The sequence below is a fragment of the Nyctereutes procyonoides genome, unplaced genomic scaffold (assembly GCF_905146905.1).
Source record: "Nyctereutes procyonoides isolate TBG_1078 unplaced genomic scaffold, NYPRO_anot_genome, whole genome shotgun sequence".
In the NCBI taxonomy this organism is placed as follows: domain Eukaryota; kingdom Metazoa; phylum Chordata; class Mammalia; order Carnivora; family Canidae; genus Nyctereutes; species Nyctereutes procyonoides.
This window is the reverse complement of record NW_026575126.1, coordinates 37923009-37940880: the sequence shown is the minus strand read 5'-3', so window position 1 is coordinate 37940880 and position 17872 is coordinate 37923009. Positions and strand designations below refer to the sequence as shown.

Below are 17872 nucleotides of genomic sequence, written 5' to 3'. Positions count from 1 at the left end.
CTGTCCAAGCTGGTTTCTGTGGCTGGACTCCTCTGGGCAGAGGCAGGCTGCACGCCAGTGGCCCCGGCGTCCCCAGCACAGGTGCGCGTGGCTGCGGCGAGCCCGCAGAGATGCCTCACTGCAAGCTGACCCCTCCCAGGGAGGGGCTGGAACCGGGACTTCAGAAATCCACAGAGCCCAGGAGTAAACGTGCTCCCCCCGTTTTCCTGATGAAAATGCCAGACTACAGGAAGTATCAAATAGGGGCACGGCAAGAACCCCTAAATCCACACCAAGGCCGCACAGGGCGTCCACTCCGTGGGTTTGGCCGCATCCCTTGTCCTCACCTTTGCCGCGTCTCAGAGCAAGTGCAGACCTCCAGAGCCGTCTGTCCGGCCCTAAAATCTTGGGTTCAGAACTCATTTAGGTTTATCTGTAAACCCCAAGCAGTGAAACGCACAGACCTTCCTTCAGGTGCCTGATGAGGTGTCACCCTGGCGTCCCTGGTGGCCAGGTTCCCCTTTCTTTCTCCTCTATCAGTTTTGCTCATTCTAGAACCTTCCATGAATGGAACCATAGCACGTGGGCCCTTGTCTAAACATCTTTCGTGTTGCATAGTTTCTGAGCAGAAGGAGATTAAAGGAACGTGTGCAGCTCGCACAACGACGTGCAGCTTCCTCCGAAAGGCTGAGACCTGCTTCAGGTCCCAACGCAGGGAGCATGAGAACGCGGAGCCCCTGGCCCACTGTGCGTGCCCCAACGTCCGCAGGCCCTGCCGTGGAGCCTAGCCCCCACCCCCCCCCCCGCGCTGGGCAGATGGGGGCAGAGTCACTGTGTGTTCAGACCCTCGCGTGAGGTCGTGGGGCCTGGTGAGCCCCTCGGGGAAGGACGCAGTGAGTGGGAAAGGCTTCCCAGGCCCGCGGGCTGCGGGTGCTGAGTCCGGGTCCCCTCCCGCGGAGGGCCAGCTGGGGTGCCGCGCTCGTCCTGCCGTGCCTGCTGCCAGACGCCCTGGCTGGAGGCCGGGATGACCTGGGGCCGGAGGATGCATCCCGGGTTAGGGGCCACGGAGGTAGACCACGTTGGGTGGGGCCGCGTCCCTGGGGAACGTGTGGTGGTGCTGACCCGGCCTGTGCTCTCACTGTCGTCCCTGCAGGATGGGAGTCCCAGCTTCTGGAAACAGGATTCCTGGGGATCTTCCTCTGCCCTCTCTGGACTCTGTCTCAATTGCCCAGGGGGACCCCCCCGTCCCAGATCGTTCTGTGGGGCTTCCGGTGGCTGATTTTCAGAATCATGCTTGGAGCAGTAAGTAGAACTTTTATTTGCTGTGTTTCGGGGAAACGCTGCCCAGGTGGCGGGGCCCCTTCCGCTGTTCCCATGTTCCCTGTGTTCGAGCACCTGAAACACCACGGCCCCCCGCCCTTTCTGTGGGATGGGTCACAACTCACAGGAGGAGTCCCTGGGCAGCTGCGCCTTTGTCCCCTGCCCTCCTGGAGTTTCTGGAGTGCCTGAAATGCTGGGCCCGTGGATTGGCCACTAAGATGTGCCAGTCGGGGCTTTGATCAAACCCCCACCTACCGATCCGGTTAGGCCCCTCGGTGGAGGCTAAGTGACAGCGACCGATGCTATGGGAGTCCGCTCGGCCCGGCCTGTCGCGGTCCTGTGTGCGCCGTGGGACAGGTGTCAGTGCGGTTCTGCTCTCGCCGCCTTGGCTCTCCCACGTTAGGTGTACAGCGGGCTCCTGACGGAAGGGTGCCCGGCCCCGGGCCCACCCCAGGGACGCCGCGGCCTCAGCAGGGTCTCCTGAACGCCAGCCTGCAGGCGGCCCCGTCTCTCCCATGTGGCTGGTCTGTGGCATACGCACTGCCTGCCAGCTGTTCTCTCCATTTGCGCCCACCCTGGGCCCCGGACCCCGGCGTCCCTGGGCCCTCACAGGTGCACAGGTGCTTCCACCTCTGCCTCCACCTCTGGGCTTCGTCAAGTTCTTCAGAAACTCTCTGAACCTTCAAATCCAGAGTGACCTGCTTCCTTCTGGCCCCCGACTAATGAGGCGCAGGACTTGGCAAATGGCGTCACTTCCTCTTGCGTCCTTCCATCGTTGTCCTGGACGCCCTGTCACGTGGGTACCGAGGTTCCCATCTGCTGCAGCCCCCGGGCAGAGCCAGCACAGGTCACGAGAGCCAGCAGCTCCATCCCCTCAGCCCAGACGCCCGCAGCCCGCAGGAGGCCCCTGTCCCTGCCGGCGGCCCCATGTGGCCCTGTCGGACTCAGGCAGCCCAGCCAGCTCTCCGGGAGGCCACCTCCCCCCCCCACGCCCCCCCGTGTAACTGGTGTTTCATGGTGGGCTCCCACGGACCCCTGGGGCTTCCCTGATGCCCCCACACCCTGTATCTGTGTGGCTAGCCTGTTGTTGCCCTGTCGCCCCCAAATCCTGAGGGTTCATGAGAGACGGGCGTCCCGGGGGTGCGGACCGCTCCAGCTCCTTTGTCACAAGCCTGCACTTCACATGTTGCCCAGACGCTGCAGCAGCTTCATCCTACGCGGGGAGGCCGCGGATGCCCAGGGCGGGGGTGCGGGGGACACGGGGGCTGCAGGCGAGGGAGCCCAGGAGCACACGCTTGGCCCTGGCGTGGTGGGCACGGTGCCCGAGCGGGGACAGGTGTGTGTGGCCGCAGGGCTCGGACCCCCCTACGCGGCACGGTCCCGGGCTCTCTGCCACGCAGAGGCGGGAGTCCTGAGGCTCACAGCCCTTCCCCGGCCACGCTGACGTCACTGTGTGGTCGCGACACACGGTATCGGGCTGTGGCTCTGTGTCCACCTAGCGCTTCACTTTGGATTTTCTCCTCAAGCTTCTTTTAAAAATCATAACGTGTGCAGCGTCTCCGCTCCCCCCGGGGACCAGCCTGGGACAGCAGGTTCGGGGTGCGAGTGGAAAGGCACGGGCCCTGCTAAGCACGGCCGGGGCGGGGGGGCGCAGCCGTCGGGCTGCCGTGTGCCAGTCTGGTGACGTGGGGGGGAGCAGCGCCCACGGTGCCTGACAGCGCCCTGGAGCACCGTTCACGGCGTTTTGATTGACTGTTCGCAGCAGCTGGATGAAAATTGTCAGATGCGCTAAAAGGGTAATTACTGGATCCTGTGTGCGTGCCGGGTGTTGCTCATCCTCCTCCGCGGGCAGGTGGAGACCCGGCGGGCCCGTGAGGCGGGGCGGCGGCGCCGGGCCTTGTGCGCCCAGAGGACCCCGGAGGCCTGCGGGGAGAGCTGCCCACTGAGCCTTTGTCGCCTGCGGCCGCTGCACACACCCAGAAGCTAGGGGCTCCTTGAGCCCGGGCCCAGGGAGTCGCAGAGCTGTGTGTACCCGGCCTCTGGCCCTGGAGCACCCGGGGTGGGTGCGCGTGGCCTCCCGGGGCTGCCCGCTCTCAGCGCAGAGCTAGAGCTGGACCCGGGGCGTGTGCAGCTCGTCACACCCACCGCACGACAGCGGGGCCGGGGGGACACAGCAGGCGCCTGGCTGGCTGCTCTCTGCCTCGCAGCCTGCGGAATTGGAGGGCAAGGTGTGAAGGGGAGGGCGCTGGGCGCAGGAGCCCCCAGGACACAGCACTCCTGCGACTGCAGGCTTGCGCCCCCATGGGTGCTGGCCTCATCGTGAGAAGCACACACACGCCAACCCTAGCCCGAGGACACTTCCTGTTGCTGAGCAACGTTCTCCAGGAGCAGAGCCGAGGCGGGCGGTTCAGGGCTGAGGACCAGCCAGCCTCGGGGATCACGCCACCGAGAGGTGGTGCCCTGGGCCGTCCCGGCAGGGGAGCTGCTGATGTGCAGGCTGGGGGGCAGGTTCGCGGCAGGGACCCGAGGGGGCTCCGTGCTGCTGCTACAGCTTTCTCGAGGGCTGAGACGTTTTCACAATACAAACCTGAACACCCTACGCACTGGACGCACATAAGGTCGGCAGTTAGAGGAGATAGTGCGGGTCTCAGATGTGAATTACCAACACTCACAGAAGAAACAGGACATCGGAAACTCTCGCGGACGCAGCACCTTTCCTACTGCGAGAACCCGAGGCCCAGAAGTTCTCACTGAAGAGCTCAATGGACATTTACGGAAGGAACGGTGTGGAGCCTGCCCACACGCATCCAGAAAGTAGAGGGGAGCCTTCCCAGCTCCTGTCCGTCAGGCCAGTGAGGACAAGGACATTTCAGAGCACAGTCCCATATCCTGGGACGCACTGACCGAGCACCAGGTGTGGGGGAGACCTCAAGGGGGGTCGTCATCTCGACTAATGGGGGGAAGCACTGTTCACTGGTGCACTGCTGGCGGAACCTCTCCCGACACACGAGGAACGAGAGGTTTCTTCAGCCTGATGCCTGATGCCACGCGCACCCACCCCGGGTGCTCCACCCCAGGTGCTCCACCCCCATGCTGTTCTTGCCTGTGGGGCACTGCACATCCCCAAGGTGGGGAGCACCCAGGCATCCCCCTCGTCACACCTGGCTGACACCGTTCTAAAGATCATGGCTTGTACAAAAGAGCAAGAAAAAATAACCAAATCCCTGTCGCTGCGAATGACACAAGGAGGTCATGTGTGGAGGATGGCGAGGTCCCTGGAGCCACTGCGTGCAGTCAGCCAGGTCGGAGGCTGTTGGACAGCGAGATATTAGGCGGTCACAGTCCCACTGTCCCAAGCTCTGTCTCCCCGTCCATACCGCCCGGACGGCCTCCCGCATCCGCGACTCAGTGGCCGCCAGCGCCAGCCAGGATGCTGCCTGGGGCCCCCGTGGGCGAGAGGCTGCACCCGAGCCAATGACCTCGTGCTGCCAGGCGACAAAGCAGTTTCTGCGTCCCCAGAATCAGACCTCGTCAGGTGGGTCGGGGGATGGTCACGGGACGGCTGCCGAAGTGTGTGAAGTCCCGAGGCACAAGCCCTCCCTGCGCTCCCAGGGGCCCCTACAGCTCGCCCACAGCAAAGCTCCTCGCGCCTGCCACCGCCCCAGCATGGACGCCCCACAGAGCGGGGGGTGAGGGGCCCCCGGTGACGTCAGGAGCTGGGAGAAACCAACACCGAGTGCCCTCTGGACGTGCCTGCTGCCGAGCTCTGGGAAAACCCACGGCCCCTCAGAGGAGCCTGCCAGAAGCCTCCTTGGGGCAGGTGTCCAGCCCAGAACCTGGACCGGGTCCCTACGTTGCCTTTGTATGTTCTCTTTCGGTGGCTGTCTTTTCCTTCATTTCTATCGAAGCCTCTCTGTCTTGATCTGTGGTGCCCTTGTTTCATTTGTTTTTCTTTCTATTATTTATTTATTTATTTATTTATTTATTTATTTATTTATTTATTTATGATAGTCACACACAGATAGAGAGAGAGAGAGGCAGAGACACAGGCAGAGGGAGAAGCAGGCTCCATGCACCGGGAGCCTGACGTGGGATTCGATCCCGGGTCTCCAGGATCGTGCCCTGGGCCAAAGGCAGGCGCCAAACCGCTGCGCCACCCAGGGATCCCTCATTTGTTTTTCTAACCAAGTCTCTGGTTGAGCCTTTGTGAATGTATCAAATAAATACATTGAGTCATTGGGGTTTTTTACAGAAAAATTTTAAGTACATCACTAATAACATCCAAAAGCATAAAATACTTAGGAAGTTTTAACAGCCGCCCAACGCTCTGTACCCGACCAGCTACCAGACGTTGCTGAGAGAAATTAGAAAGCCATCAAGAGACAGCTAGTACGTGAGTCCCAAGCCCCAGAGCTGCTCACTGCCCGCTGTCCCCGAACTGATCCTTAGATTCCATGCTACCCAGACGTAATCCTGGAAAGATTCTCAACCTAGAAGCTGATGGACTGACTTAGACTTGTATGGAAACACCACAGGTGTAGAACAGCCAAAAACTCTCTGGTACATTATAGGAGTCACTTGTTCCAGGATTTCCCAGAGGTCCCAGCTGGCGAGACTGGACGGTGAGGGCATAAGGACAGATGCCCGGATGGGCGGCACAGTCCACGGTCCGAAAATAGTCCCCCACGGAAATCACTGTCACGTAATTTTTGACAACTGACCGAGTCCCTTCCCGTGAGAAAGCCCAGCACCTTGGCCATGTGGTGCGGGGGCGTCTGCGGGGGTGGCCCCGGCCTGCACACCACGCCCATGTGGGAAGTTACCTGCGACGGGCTGCAAATGCAGAAGCTGCAGCCCCAGCACTTGAAGATCACCGGATATTTTTACAGTTTGGGATGGGCCACGATTTCTTAAAACACGGAAAACATTAACACAAAAGGCAAAGATGGATACGCTGGACACCATTAGAATGAGGATCCTCCGTTCCCTGCAGGGAACCATGGGGACACAGAGCCTGTGTTGGGTCCATAAAGAACACGTAAAACCCAGTAACAAAGATGATTAAGCATCAGACGGGGGGATTTTTAGCAAATACTTCACACGACAGGCCTGCACATGGCCGTTACAAGCCCCTGAAACACTGCTCGAAGCCCTGGCCATCAGGGAACCAGAGGCCGCGCGCCCACAGGAAGAGCCGAGCTCAGTGACGGCAAGCGTCCTAGCTCAAGCTGCACAAAAGATCGCAGAGTGGGTAGCTTGAACAGCTTTTACTGCCTCGTGGTTCTGGAGGCTGGCAGCCTAAGACCAGTGTTCCGGTGCATTCTGTCCCTGCGGGGACTCTTCCTGGCTTGTGGACGGCCGTCCTCATGCAGTGTCCTCAGCCGGTGGGGGCAGTTTTTCCGACGTCCCTAACGCGTGCACAAATCCTTTTGGGTCAGGACCCCATCCTTATGGCCTCGCTTACACTGATTTCCTCAACCTGTATACGCCACCCTGGGGGCCAGGGCTTCAGCCCACAGATCCCTGAGGACACAGAGGCCCTTCACGGCAGGGCTGCATTGCTCTCCTGCGGGCTTGAGAAACGATGCCGGTGCTGAGTGGTGGCAGCCGCTGAGGCAGTTCCACAGCCAGCCTGCTGCACGTTCTGCCCCTCGAGGCTAACCCACGGGGGCTGGAGACGCGCTCTAGAAGCCTTCTCCCAGCCCCAGGAACTGGAAACCAAGCACGATCCGTCAGCAGCAGGATGGGGGACCCACACTACATCCCCGGAATGGAAAGCACTCAGCAGAGTAGAGGAATGACGACCAACACTCAGAGGACCCAGCCATCTCACAGGCGGATTCTGGGCACAGAAGCCAGGGGCGCCCTGTGGGTCCTTGTGCAGCAGCTTCCAGAACCAGCAGAGCTGGCCATGGCCGCAGACACGGAGCAGCTCGCCTCTGAAGGATCTGGGGTGGGGACTGACCCAGGGGCATGCAGGAACTCTGGGGCCATGGAAGTGTCTCCTGTGTGGACAGGGGAGGGTCCACAGGCGCGCGCGTGCACAAAAGCTTCTCAGCTGCATGCTTTGGGGTGGGACATAAATCATTCTTTGAAGCCTAACAAGAGGTGAAGAGCCAGGGGAAGCCTGGGGGACGGGGCCGGTCGGCCCCACCCAGAGCAGGCATCTGACAAAGTGGCAGGTTTTCCTTGGCGTTCTTCCGTTGAACAGCAGAGGAAAGACCATCAGCCCGGCCAGCGGCTTCAGCTTGAGAGAGGACCACAGGATACGGCTTCCTGGCCAACTCCCCGCACCCACCGCAGGCATGGGCGGTGCGGGACAGGACGTGGCGCTTCCTCTCCTAGCTGTGGGCGCCCACTGACAGGTTACGTGACGGCCCCGGACCCTGTGGCCCCTTACTGTTGGCACGTTAGGTTCCAGGCGGTGTCAGGATCACTTCACCGCTACCCCGTGCGGCCTCAAGCCAGCATGGGGTGCTTGAGGCTGCAGGTGGTTCTCCGGGGACCGGGGCCCCCCGCTTCAAGCTGCTGGGTTGGCGAGTGGCCCTGCGGTGCAGGTGACCCCACTGGACTTCCTTCCTCAGAACAGATGTTCACCTGTGCCCTCCTGCTGGAACGGGGCAAACGCGCACCAGATGCTTCTCTGGAAAAGCTTTGGAACATTTCTTGCATGTTTCAGCTCATCAGCTCAGTTTTCTTTTAAATGCATAGATTTCAACCATATTAAGGTGGAGAATCTTTTTCATTTGCAGAAAATGGCAAAGAGCGTGGGTGTCTGAGTCACTGTATTTAAGATAATAGTTTGCTCTTAATTGTGCTCTAAAAAGGTTTTCACTTTGTTCTGAAATCTCTGCTTTTGTCAAGACAGAAATACGTACGTGTGTCTGCAGCTCAGTTGGTACTGGCCGGCTTCATCCCAGAGCACGTGAGCGAGTGTCTCCGCTTCTGGTCACCGAAGCCCAAGCCCTTTGCGTCTGGCGCCTGCGCTCCCCAGGGCAGACCGGACAGGGGGACAGGGTTGTCCCCGTGGCTTCAAAGCCAAACTGTCCTGGGCTGGTCCTGTGCCGAGGGCTGAGGCCTCCGCTGCTGACATTCTGGGGAGCAAGGCAGGTCCTTGTTGCCAGGAATTTTCAGAGCTGGACAGGGAGGCAGGATGTGGTTTCAGTCTGGACAACCGAGATGCACCTGCTCTGTGTGCCGCCCCCCTCAGCTCCCCTCTGGGGGTGCACGCAGCCCCAGTTTGCAGGCCACAGGCAGGCAGAGGCTCTTTGCTGCTCCTCCTCCAGTGAGAACTCCTGGCTTCAGCTCAGGTCATGATCTCAGGGGCATGAGATCGTGCCCCACAGGGTGCTGCTCAAGATTCCCTGTCCCTCTCCTTCCCACTCTGCCCCCCCCCAAATTTAATACCCTGAATTCTTATCAGATTGCAGCTGAAGCAAGCCGTTGTCATCATGAGCTGTGTATTTTGCTGTGGCTGCAGCAGGCTGTTTGCAGGTACAGTGAGTGGAGGGTGCAGTAGGAAGGGGGGCGTGCAGCACAGCCCCCGGGCGCCTCTCACAAGCTGGCAGGGCATCTAGGTGACCCCCGGGTGACCACAGTGAAGAGATGCCAGTGTCCTTTCCAGCAGCTTGGTCAGCAGGGGTGTGACTGTTGAGCCCTGGGCCACTCACGTTCATGGCTGTCCTGCCGGCTGTGGCACCCGCGGTGGGGCCCTGCCAGTGCTGCTCGCGTGCAGACCGTCCTGTTAACACAGGAGCAAAAGCCGCACCTGAGATGAAAAAAAGCAAGGCCTGTGGACCAACGTTATTTCCAGGTCCACGTCTGGCAGAGCCAGAGCCACAGCCAGGCTGTGAGAAGAGACTTTCCTCAGACACAGGCAGTCAGCCTGAGGCCCTTGGGTATGGGTCACCCGTTTTAAACCAACAGCTTAGATGACACGGACAGATTCCTTCACAAATGCAGCATCCCAAAACTGAGGAGGAAACAGGAAACCGACATAGCTCCGTGTCTGTTAAATACATTGGACCTGTAATCAAAACCCTTCCAGACAGAAGTGTGGGCCCAGACGGCCTCCCAGCAGAATCTAGCAGACGGATGGCACCCCTCCCCCCCCCACCAGACTGTTGGGGACCGGCGGAGGCGGGAACACTTCCCAGGGGGTTTTGATGTGATTGTGAAACCAGACCTGACGAGGTCATTACAGAAGGGGAAGAGAGACCAGCATCGCCCAGGAGCAAAGGCACAGACACTCTTCGCAAAACATCAGCAAATCAAATCCAGCAACAAAAAAAGGCTCCGTCTATTTCAGGAATGCAAGGTTGGTTTAACATTTGAAAAAAGGAACGCAGCTCACAACAGTGACAGGAAAGCAGCAGGTGCAGGGGCAGCACACGCGACAGTTTGACAACCTTGTGTGATGGCGGGGGGACTCCCTCGTGACAGCCAGCCCGGCCTCGCTTCTGGGGACGGGAGCGTCGTGTTGGAAGCCTCGCTGCAGAAGGCTGGAGAAAGAAAGCAGCAGCACAAAGCTTGGAAGGGTAACGAGGACACTGTTGTTCACACACGCGATTAGAGACGCAGAAAACCTGGCGGAACGTGAAAAGCAACTAGTGAAACGAGCACACGAGCTTCATGAGGCTGCAGGACACAAGGGTGGGGTGAAGCCGGTCGTACTTCGTATGCTCTGAAGAGATCATCAGAAGACAAGGCCTTGAAAGTACTGCCCTCCGCCGCCAGGAGAGCCTTCCGTGCCTGCAGGAGCCTGGCTGCGGACGTCGACTGCCCACGCGCAGCAAGTGCAGGTATGGCGGCCCGAGCCTGACCTGCCCTGCGCGCCACACCTGTTTCACCCAAGCTTAGTGCAGAGTCAGGGCAGTTCCCGTCAAAGTCCCAGTGGGCTACTGGGAGAAGTTAACATGCTCACTGTAACACGCACGAGGGAAAACAGAGAATCTTGAAAAAGAACAAAGCTGGGACACAAACTGCCTGATTTTACAGCTTAATTTAAAATGAAGCGTGGCGTTGACCTGTGCTAGAAAAATGGACCCAGAGCCGAGTGCCCAGAAATGGGCCATAGCTCCCCTGTCGGCTGGCACTCGACCAGGGGCCCCCTCTTAACCAGAGATGCTGAAGTGTGGGGAATCAGAGCAAACTCTGCCACCAGGTGGACCGTGGGCCAAAGCGTGGAAGGACACCCGGCGGTACCTCGCGGAAGCCCAGCCACATGGGTACGGTCGACCCTCCAGCCCAGGCACGAGGTCCCCGGGGCTCACAAATGTAAAAGCCAAGAACATAAAGGTTCCTGCAGACAACACGGTTACCGTGCAGTGGGCACACATTTCTTCAGCTGTAGCATTAAAAGTAATTTTTGCTAAACATACTTCATTTGATGCTGCTAAAATTTGCATTATGAAAACCCAGCACTGAGAACGAGCGGGGAAGCCAGTGCCGGGAGAAACCCCCACAGTGCCCGGGCCCAACCCCATGTCCTGGACAGACCACCGCAGCGGGAAGGCGGACACACAGCTGAGCACACGCGGAGGAGACCCGACGAGCCCAGAGGGGCGGGGGCAGGGGTGCAGGCCCCCACCAGGCAGGGTGCATGCCTGCCGTGTGAGCTGGCCTCCCCCACCCCGTGGGCCTGCGTGGAAGGAGACCCTGGCCCACGTAGAACAGCTCCGCGTCCATCCACGGAGTGTAACGGAGGCGCGTCCGAACCCCGAACCCCAAACGCGTGGAGTGCAGCCCGCCAGGCCCGGAACAGAGAGCAGCGTCCAGCAGGCAGGGCCTCCTGTGAGCAGGGCATGGAATAGTCTGGAAGGCGTCCGGAGGATGTTCTGTGGGGGGCACACCTGCATCCCATTCCGGGTGACAGGAACCTGCTCGTGTGCGGCCGTCAGAGCACTTAGGCAGTGTGTGTGTTTAGTGTAAGCCAGCCCAGCCTTGGGGAGCACGGCTCGCAGGGTGACTTCTGACACGCCCCCTTGCCGTAGGACGCAGCCCCGAGATGGCGCCCACCTGGGGGGCACCAGGAGGTCGTCGGCACCCCGGGCCCGGGCAGCGTGGGCAGAAGCGTGTTCCTCACGGCCTGACCCATGCGCGTCGGGGTGCTGTCCCGCGAGGCTCTGACGCTTGCTGGTAGGGCCGGGCCACACCTCTTCTCCACGGGGAGACTCCCCCTCCCGCGAGGAAGGTTCCAGCGGAGGTGGGGCCACAGCCGGGAGCGCACTGGGCTGTGTGCGGTTCCCCTCTTCCCTTCCGAGGCCTGGCGGCCGCCTTGACAAAAAAGCCAGACTCATCTCCAGGGCCGCCTCCGTGTTCACGCTCCACTCCAGAGCGTGGGTCCCATGGGGGCTCCGGCCCTGTGGAGGTTGGACCGTGGCCAACACCGCGGGGGGCAGGAGGGGGCCTGGGGCCTACAGGGCAATGGGCTCTCGGAGCAGAGTCCTTGAAGTCAGGGCCCTTCCCCAGACCGGATGCCCCCAGTGGAACCATGTCACCCGTCACGACGGCAACGTGGGAATGCGGTGCACCCCCGCGAGGGCCAAAGCCAAGTGGGTGCCATGGGGTCCCGGGGCCCCTCACATCCAGTCCACTCAGTCGCAGTCGCACGGATGGAGGAGCATCAGGCTTTCCCACAGGCACGCCCAGGACGGCAGACCTGACTCCAGCTCCGAGGCGTCACGGGGGCTTCTGGGAAGTACGGTCTGTGGTCCTCCGACCTCCGGCCTCTGACCTCCGGCCTGAGCTGCAGCCCCGTGCGGCCCCTCTCGGCCTCCATGTCCAGATGCTCCCCTCACAGTCTGGGCTTAAAGGGGCATTGAGTCCTCCTGCTGGCGAGGGCCTGTGCCCCCTCCTGCTCCCTGTGGCCCTGGCACGGCCGTGGACAGAGGCCTCTGGGACCCAGGGGGACAGTGACGTGGGGACAGGGCAGTCCTGAGATGGGCCCCAGTGTCAAGTAGGGGGCACGCGGGGTGAACCTCAAATGCTCCCGACGTATAGCGATCCCCCGAGTCCCTGCTCAGGGACACCCGGGTCCTGCGGGCCCCGCCCAGCCCAAGAGGGATGCAGGAGGCCCGAGTGGCACCCACACCGCAGGCCTGCCCACGGGGGGAGCGGCACACCCTCCACGCCGGGGACCTCGCAAGTGTGCCCCGCCTGGGGTCACGGAGGCCTCCCAGGCTGTTGGAGATGGAGCGGCGCTATCCGCGGGCGCCAGGTCGCGCAGGAGGGGGTGCTCCATGGGTGGGTGCCCCCGCGAGGACCACTGGGCATGGAGCGGCCGAGCACAGCTGGGCACGGAGCGGCCATGCACCCCTGGCATCCCGAGGGCAGCGGTGGGTGGCTGCGGGTCCCGGGCCCTTCGGGTCTGAGCCGTTTTCTTCAGAATTAATTGGGGGCTGAAGAGGCTGGCAGGAGTCTTTGTTCCTTTGACGCTCACTCAGGAAGGAGGAATCCGTGGAAGATGTGACATGTGCACTATGGGGACGAGTCAGGAGGGAGGAATATAATTACTCTCCGCTCCCGGAAGAACGTCTCAGATCTTTCAGTGTCTCGTATCAGCTTAGAACTTGAATGACATTTTAATTATTTTGTTTTTTTTCTCCTCTGCCTGGTGAGCGTCTCTGAAGAGCCCCATCCGGATTCTGCAGGGTGTGGGGAGCAGGCCGTGCTCATGGGGCTGTCGCGTGACGGGGCTGCGCTCCCGGCTGGCCTGCTCCCCGGCTCTGGGCCACGGGTGCAGGGGGCCGCCAAGGCGCCTGGGGCTGGCACTGCTGCGACCGCAGCCACTTTCCAGAAAGATGGGCCTCCGCTCTTCAAGCTGCACTGGCCAGGTGCCTGGGGCGTGGCTCTGCGTTGGGGTGTGCACGCCCCAAGACACCGGGTGCCGGGGTGGGGGTGGCCGGGGGGCACGGCGGGTGCACGATCCCAGAGCTGGCGCTGAGACGGCGACCCCGTCAGAGGGTCGGGGCTCGGGGCAGCGGAGCCCTAGGAGCCCCCGGGACACATCTGCACGGCGGGAGCATCTTCCCTCGGCCCGTGGGGGCCTCGGGCTGCCCGCGTCGCTGGGACTGTCACTCCTTGTCCATGTCGTCTGAGGGCTGCTGTGTCCACGGGACCCACCGAACCAGAAGTGCCCCCGCACCCACTCGTGCACGACGCATTGGTGGGCTCCGCATCCCACGCCCCGACTGCTGCGTGGACGGCCACAGAGGCCTGCGGACCGGGACCGTCCCGTCCCAGCGCAGAGCCTCACCACCCAAGGTCCTGCCCCGAGTGAAGGTTTTACGGTCAGCCAGCGGGGCCGCGACCCCAGTCACGCAAGCACACACGCCACTCGACACTGCCGCGACGGCTCCACATTCTGATCAAAGCACGTGGTCACATGGAGGCGGCTCCCTGGAGCCCAGGGCAGCGCCGCCTCCACCGGCCCGTCCCCACCCCTCGTGACTGGTGTCTAGAGTCTGGCTCCGTTGCGGGGCATCCGCGGTCCACTCTTCCCCCAGTGGCGGCCTCTGCGCCCGGTCCCTTCCTCACGCCCGCCACCCCAACCAAGGCGGCGCCTCCCCTGCCGACTGGGACTGGGGGGCGCGGGGGGGGGGTGGGCGCGGCCCAGAGCTGCAGAGCCCGCATCACAGAAGCCGACCACGTCCCGCAGGGAGGACTCGGGGCGGAACCCCAGGGCCCGCGGGGGCGGCGCAGCCAGGCTGCTCAGGAAACCCGGGCTTCCCGGGCCTGTGGGTTCTGGCTCAGCTGTCGGGCCCTGAACGTGGCACCACTACAGCTGCGCTGACGCCTTAGCACTGCTGTGTGTCAGGCAGGAGACGCCGTGGCCCCCGAGGCTTCCCCGGGTCCCCCCGGCTGGCACCCCCCGGGACGGCTGCTGCTCCGGCGGCTCACGGCCCGCCTGTGTGTCTTGCCTCGGCAGGGCCTGATCAAGATCCGGGGAGACCAGTGCTGGCGGGACCTCACCTGCATGGACTTCCACTACGAGGTGAGCTGCGTGGCACCCGGGCCGAGCGGTGGGGCTGGGGCTGCGCACAGAGCTCCTGGGCTCTTCAGGCCGAGCAGGGGCAGACATGTCATCTGGGCGCCCGCCCCGGCGGGGACGTCACACCTGAGATGTGGAGTCGCACCGACTGCCCTCCCTTCCTGCCCAAGGGCCCGGGAGTCCCTCCCTCGGGCCTGTAGCCGATTCCCTGAAAGGTGCCAGAGAGCGAAGGGACTGCGGGGCCCCAGGGCTCAGCCAAGTGGCCCTCCCGGGCCCCCCTGAGCTCCTTCCACTGGCCACGCAGCCGCCCGCGGGCAGCAGCCTGGCCGCCAGGGCTCGAGCAGGGGCGTCCTCGGGGCCTCGGCCCGCGGGGGCGCCAGGTGGGCCCACACAGTGCCAGGGGAGAGGGTTTGAGTTGGGCGCCGGCTTCCTGCAGTTTGGGTGGATGTGGACGTGTGACCGTGTCCTGGGAGTGGGGGGGGGCAGCCGCCTGTGAGGCTGGTGGGAGCGCCCCAGGCCCCTGGACTCGGTGTGCTCGGACTGCCAATGGTTCACTGACCACGTGGGATCCAGGGCGCGAGCACGGGGCTGCCGTGGGGCCCACATCAGGTCCTTGGAGGAATGGAACCATCCAGACCCTGGAAAGGAGAAGCGTCCCCTCAGTGGACCTCACTCCCACCCGCCCCATAAACCGGCTTGGGGTGAGGGGGGGGCGGGGGCGGGGCTGGGAGCACGGATTGGGGCCACGCGGCCTGTGTCCCCCACAGTGGTGGCACCGCTGGCAGGAGCCTCAGAGGAGGGACCCGCCGGGGCAGAGCATGAGCAGTGGACGGGGGCCTCCAGCTGGGCCTCGCGCGCTGCCCGACGGCTGTGACCCCGGCAGCAGGGCCTCCCGGGACACCCTCACCCCTGTCGCCCTGTCTGTGCCCCAGCTTCACCCAGATGCGGCTGTCGACGGACCCGGTGGGTCGGCGCAGAAGAGGGGCTGGGGCAGTGCCATATGGGGACAAGGGAGGGGCCGGTGACCACGGCACGTGCAGGCTGAGCCACGGTCCCCGTGGGTCTCAAGGTGGCCCTGAGCAGCCACGGCAGAGCTGGTCACCCCTCAGAAGGCGGTAGCGGGGCACTCATCCCCGAGTTCCTGCGCTCTGCATGTGACCCCAGGTCAACAGTGAAACCCCGAGGTGGCCCCAGGGTCGCCTCGCTGCCGGGCGCTCAGCAGAGGCAGGTGAACGCAGCTGACGGGACCCGTGGGCTCCGCACACATCTGCAGGGCCAGCGGCAGCGTCCGCGCCAGGCTCATTCCCACGCAAGCCACACGTTCGGCAGGATGCGCACTTGTGCCCTTCACAGCCCCTGGGGACCAAACGTGTCTCTTCTGCTCCCGAGTGGCCAACATGCACGTGCTGCAAGGGGCGCTGGCCGTCTGGCAGGTCCCACGTGCAGCTCCCGGGGCTCAGGACCCCCCCCCCATCCCCTGTGACGTCCGCGGCCCGGGGTGCCCCGGAAGGGACTGTGTCCTGCTCGGTGGGCGTCCGCAGGGTCTGCCTCAGAGTCCAGATGCCGTAGCAGACCTCCCAGGCCGGGGCCGTGCGTGGGGCAAGAACCTCGTCACTGGTGTGCTCCCGTCTCCCCTCGGGCTGCCCGTGAGGCAGGGTCCGCAAGCACCTGGCCCTTGGCGCTCACTTGCTGCTGCCCGTTACCTGGGCCACCGAGCGCAAGGGCTGCTTCAGGAAGGCCCTGCCACCGTCCAGGGCGGCAGTGACGTTCCCAGGTCGCTGTGCCACAGGGCGGGCCGTCGGCCCCCGTGAGGTCTCCCGTCCCCGGTCCTGGTCGCCCTGAGGTCTGCCCGTGTGACGCCCACAGAGCCATTCCAGCGTCGGCGGGCGCATCTCCCGCCCTACCCGGCCCCGTGCACCCTCGCATGAGGGGCGTGTGTCGCAGGCAGCGAGCACTCGGGTCTTGCTGCCGGATCCAGTCTAACAAATGCTGCCTCTTCTTTTAAACATTTTATCAGTGAGCACACACGGTGGGGGGGCAGAGGGCGACGGGGGCCTGCAGCAGAGCGGGGAGCCCGACACGGGGCTCCACCCCAGGACCCCGAGATCACCACCTGAGCCGGAGGCAGACACTTCAGTGATGGAGCCCCCCGGGCGCCCCTAAGCCTGGCCCCGTGCTGGTATGACGCGAGCACCTGCCGCGGGCGCTCCAACGTGGTCCCAGACCCCGTTTGGCTGCCTGTCTCTTGTGCTCTTTGGCTTGGTCTTGTCTCCCCTGCCCCTGCCCGGCCCCTGCCCCCTCCTGGTTCCTGCCCCCTCCTGGCCCCTGCCCCCCATCCCCCTCCTGGGTCGCTGCCCCCTCCTGGGCTCCTTCAATGTTACGACTCTTACTTCTCCCGGCTTCTTAGCAGTTTCCTTTTCTTAGCAGGAATTCTAGGCCGGGGGGTGGGCGTCCTTCGGGTGTCACGGCTCCCCTCCGAGTGAGGACCCTCGCAGGCGTGCCGGGCCCGCGCCGCTGCCCTCCCCCTGCCCCCCACCCCCGTCCTCCCAGCTCCAGGGCTGCCCCTCCTGCAGACCTGGCTCCACCCAGCAGCGTTCCGCACGTCTCTTGTGGGATTTGCCGCCAGCGGGCTCTTGGTCCGCAGCCGTGCCAATGTGCAGTGCTAGCCCGGCCACCCCCGGATGCACCCCTCCCCACGGCCAGGCACCACCGCCCTCACAGCCCCCCTTCTTTCTCCATCCCCGTCGTCTGGGTGGGGAGGGGGCAGGCAGCCATCAGGGGGCCCGAGCCCCCAAGATGGGCACCACGGCCGCTGTGTGTGCCTGGCCTCCCCCGGGACGGAGCCTTCAGCCCCGACACCCGCCCAGGGCCCAGGGGAGACCAGCCGCCAGTTGCCCCACTTACCCCGAGCCCCTCACCCGACCGGTGTCCCCCCTTCCCGGCCATCAGGGGGCCGCCAGCAGGCAGATGCCCGCGTCCCAGGACGCCTGCCAACAGCCCCAGCGTGCAGGCGAAGAACCCCCCGACACCAGAGGGAGACGGCATCTGGGGCACGTTCCCAGCGGCTTCTCTGGGGACCTGTCCCCCGGGCTTCAAGGCAGGCAGGCGCTGGCCCTCCACGTGCAGCTAGACGGTGCTCAGGAACTTGTTCTTCAGACAAGAACTACGTGTGTTCCCTCTCGCTAAAACCTCCAACACATAATTTACAGTCGCTGAGGTGGGGAAAGGCTGAAAAAGCCATTTCTATCTCCTCAGACTTGTCCCCGAGGCCTGGAAGGCAGGGTGTTGGAAGCACCACGAAGGGACGCTGCTGTCCCCAGTCCCGAGACTGGTTTTATCACCGTCCGGGTTTTCCTCATGTTTGTCTGTTCTCAAAGCGCCTCCTCTTTGGGGAACCAGCATGGGAGGCTCGGGCCCACTCCCCAGGCAGCTGCAGCAATGGTGCGCGTGGCCGCGCATCCTGCCAGAGGCGGCACCGGCCGCTCCTTCCCTGCTTTACGGGGTGCGATGTTCCAGGCGCCACTTCCAGGGTTTACAGCCAGGCTTTATGACCCGGTGTTTTTTTCCAGCTTCAGCGCAAAT

At 63.3% G+C, this 17872-nt stretch overlaps 1 protein-coding gene across 6 annotated transcripts in view; it reads left to right on the top strand.

Annotated features, from left to right (window-relative positions):
• The window catches only part of LMF1 (lipase maturation factor 1), a 57835-nt gene that overhangs the window by 24339 nt on the left and 15624 nt on the right, over positions 1-17872 (top strand). For 5 of the 6 annotated variants that reach the window (XM_055339825.1, XM_055339823.1, XM_055339824.1 and 2 more), the window contains exons 2-3: positions 1133-1281; positions 14228-14293. In XM_055339825.1, coding sequence (XP_055195800.1) covers positions 1133-1281; positions 14228-14293 — 215 coding nt within the window. The remainder of the gene's footprint in view (positions 1-1132; positions 1282-14227; positions 14294-17872) is intronic. The other variant, XM_055339822.1, reaches the window with a different exon arrangement.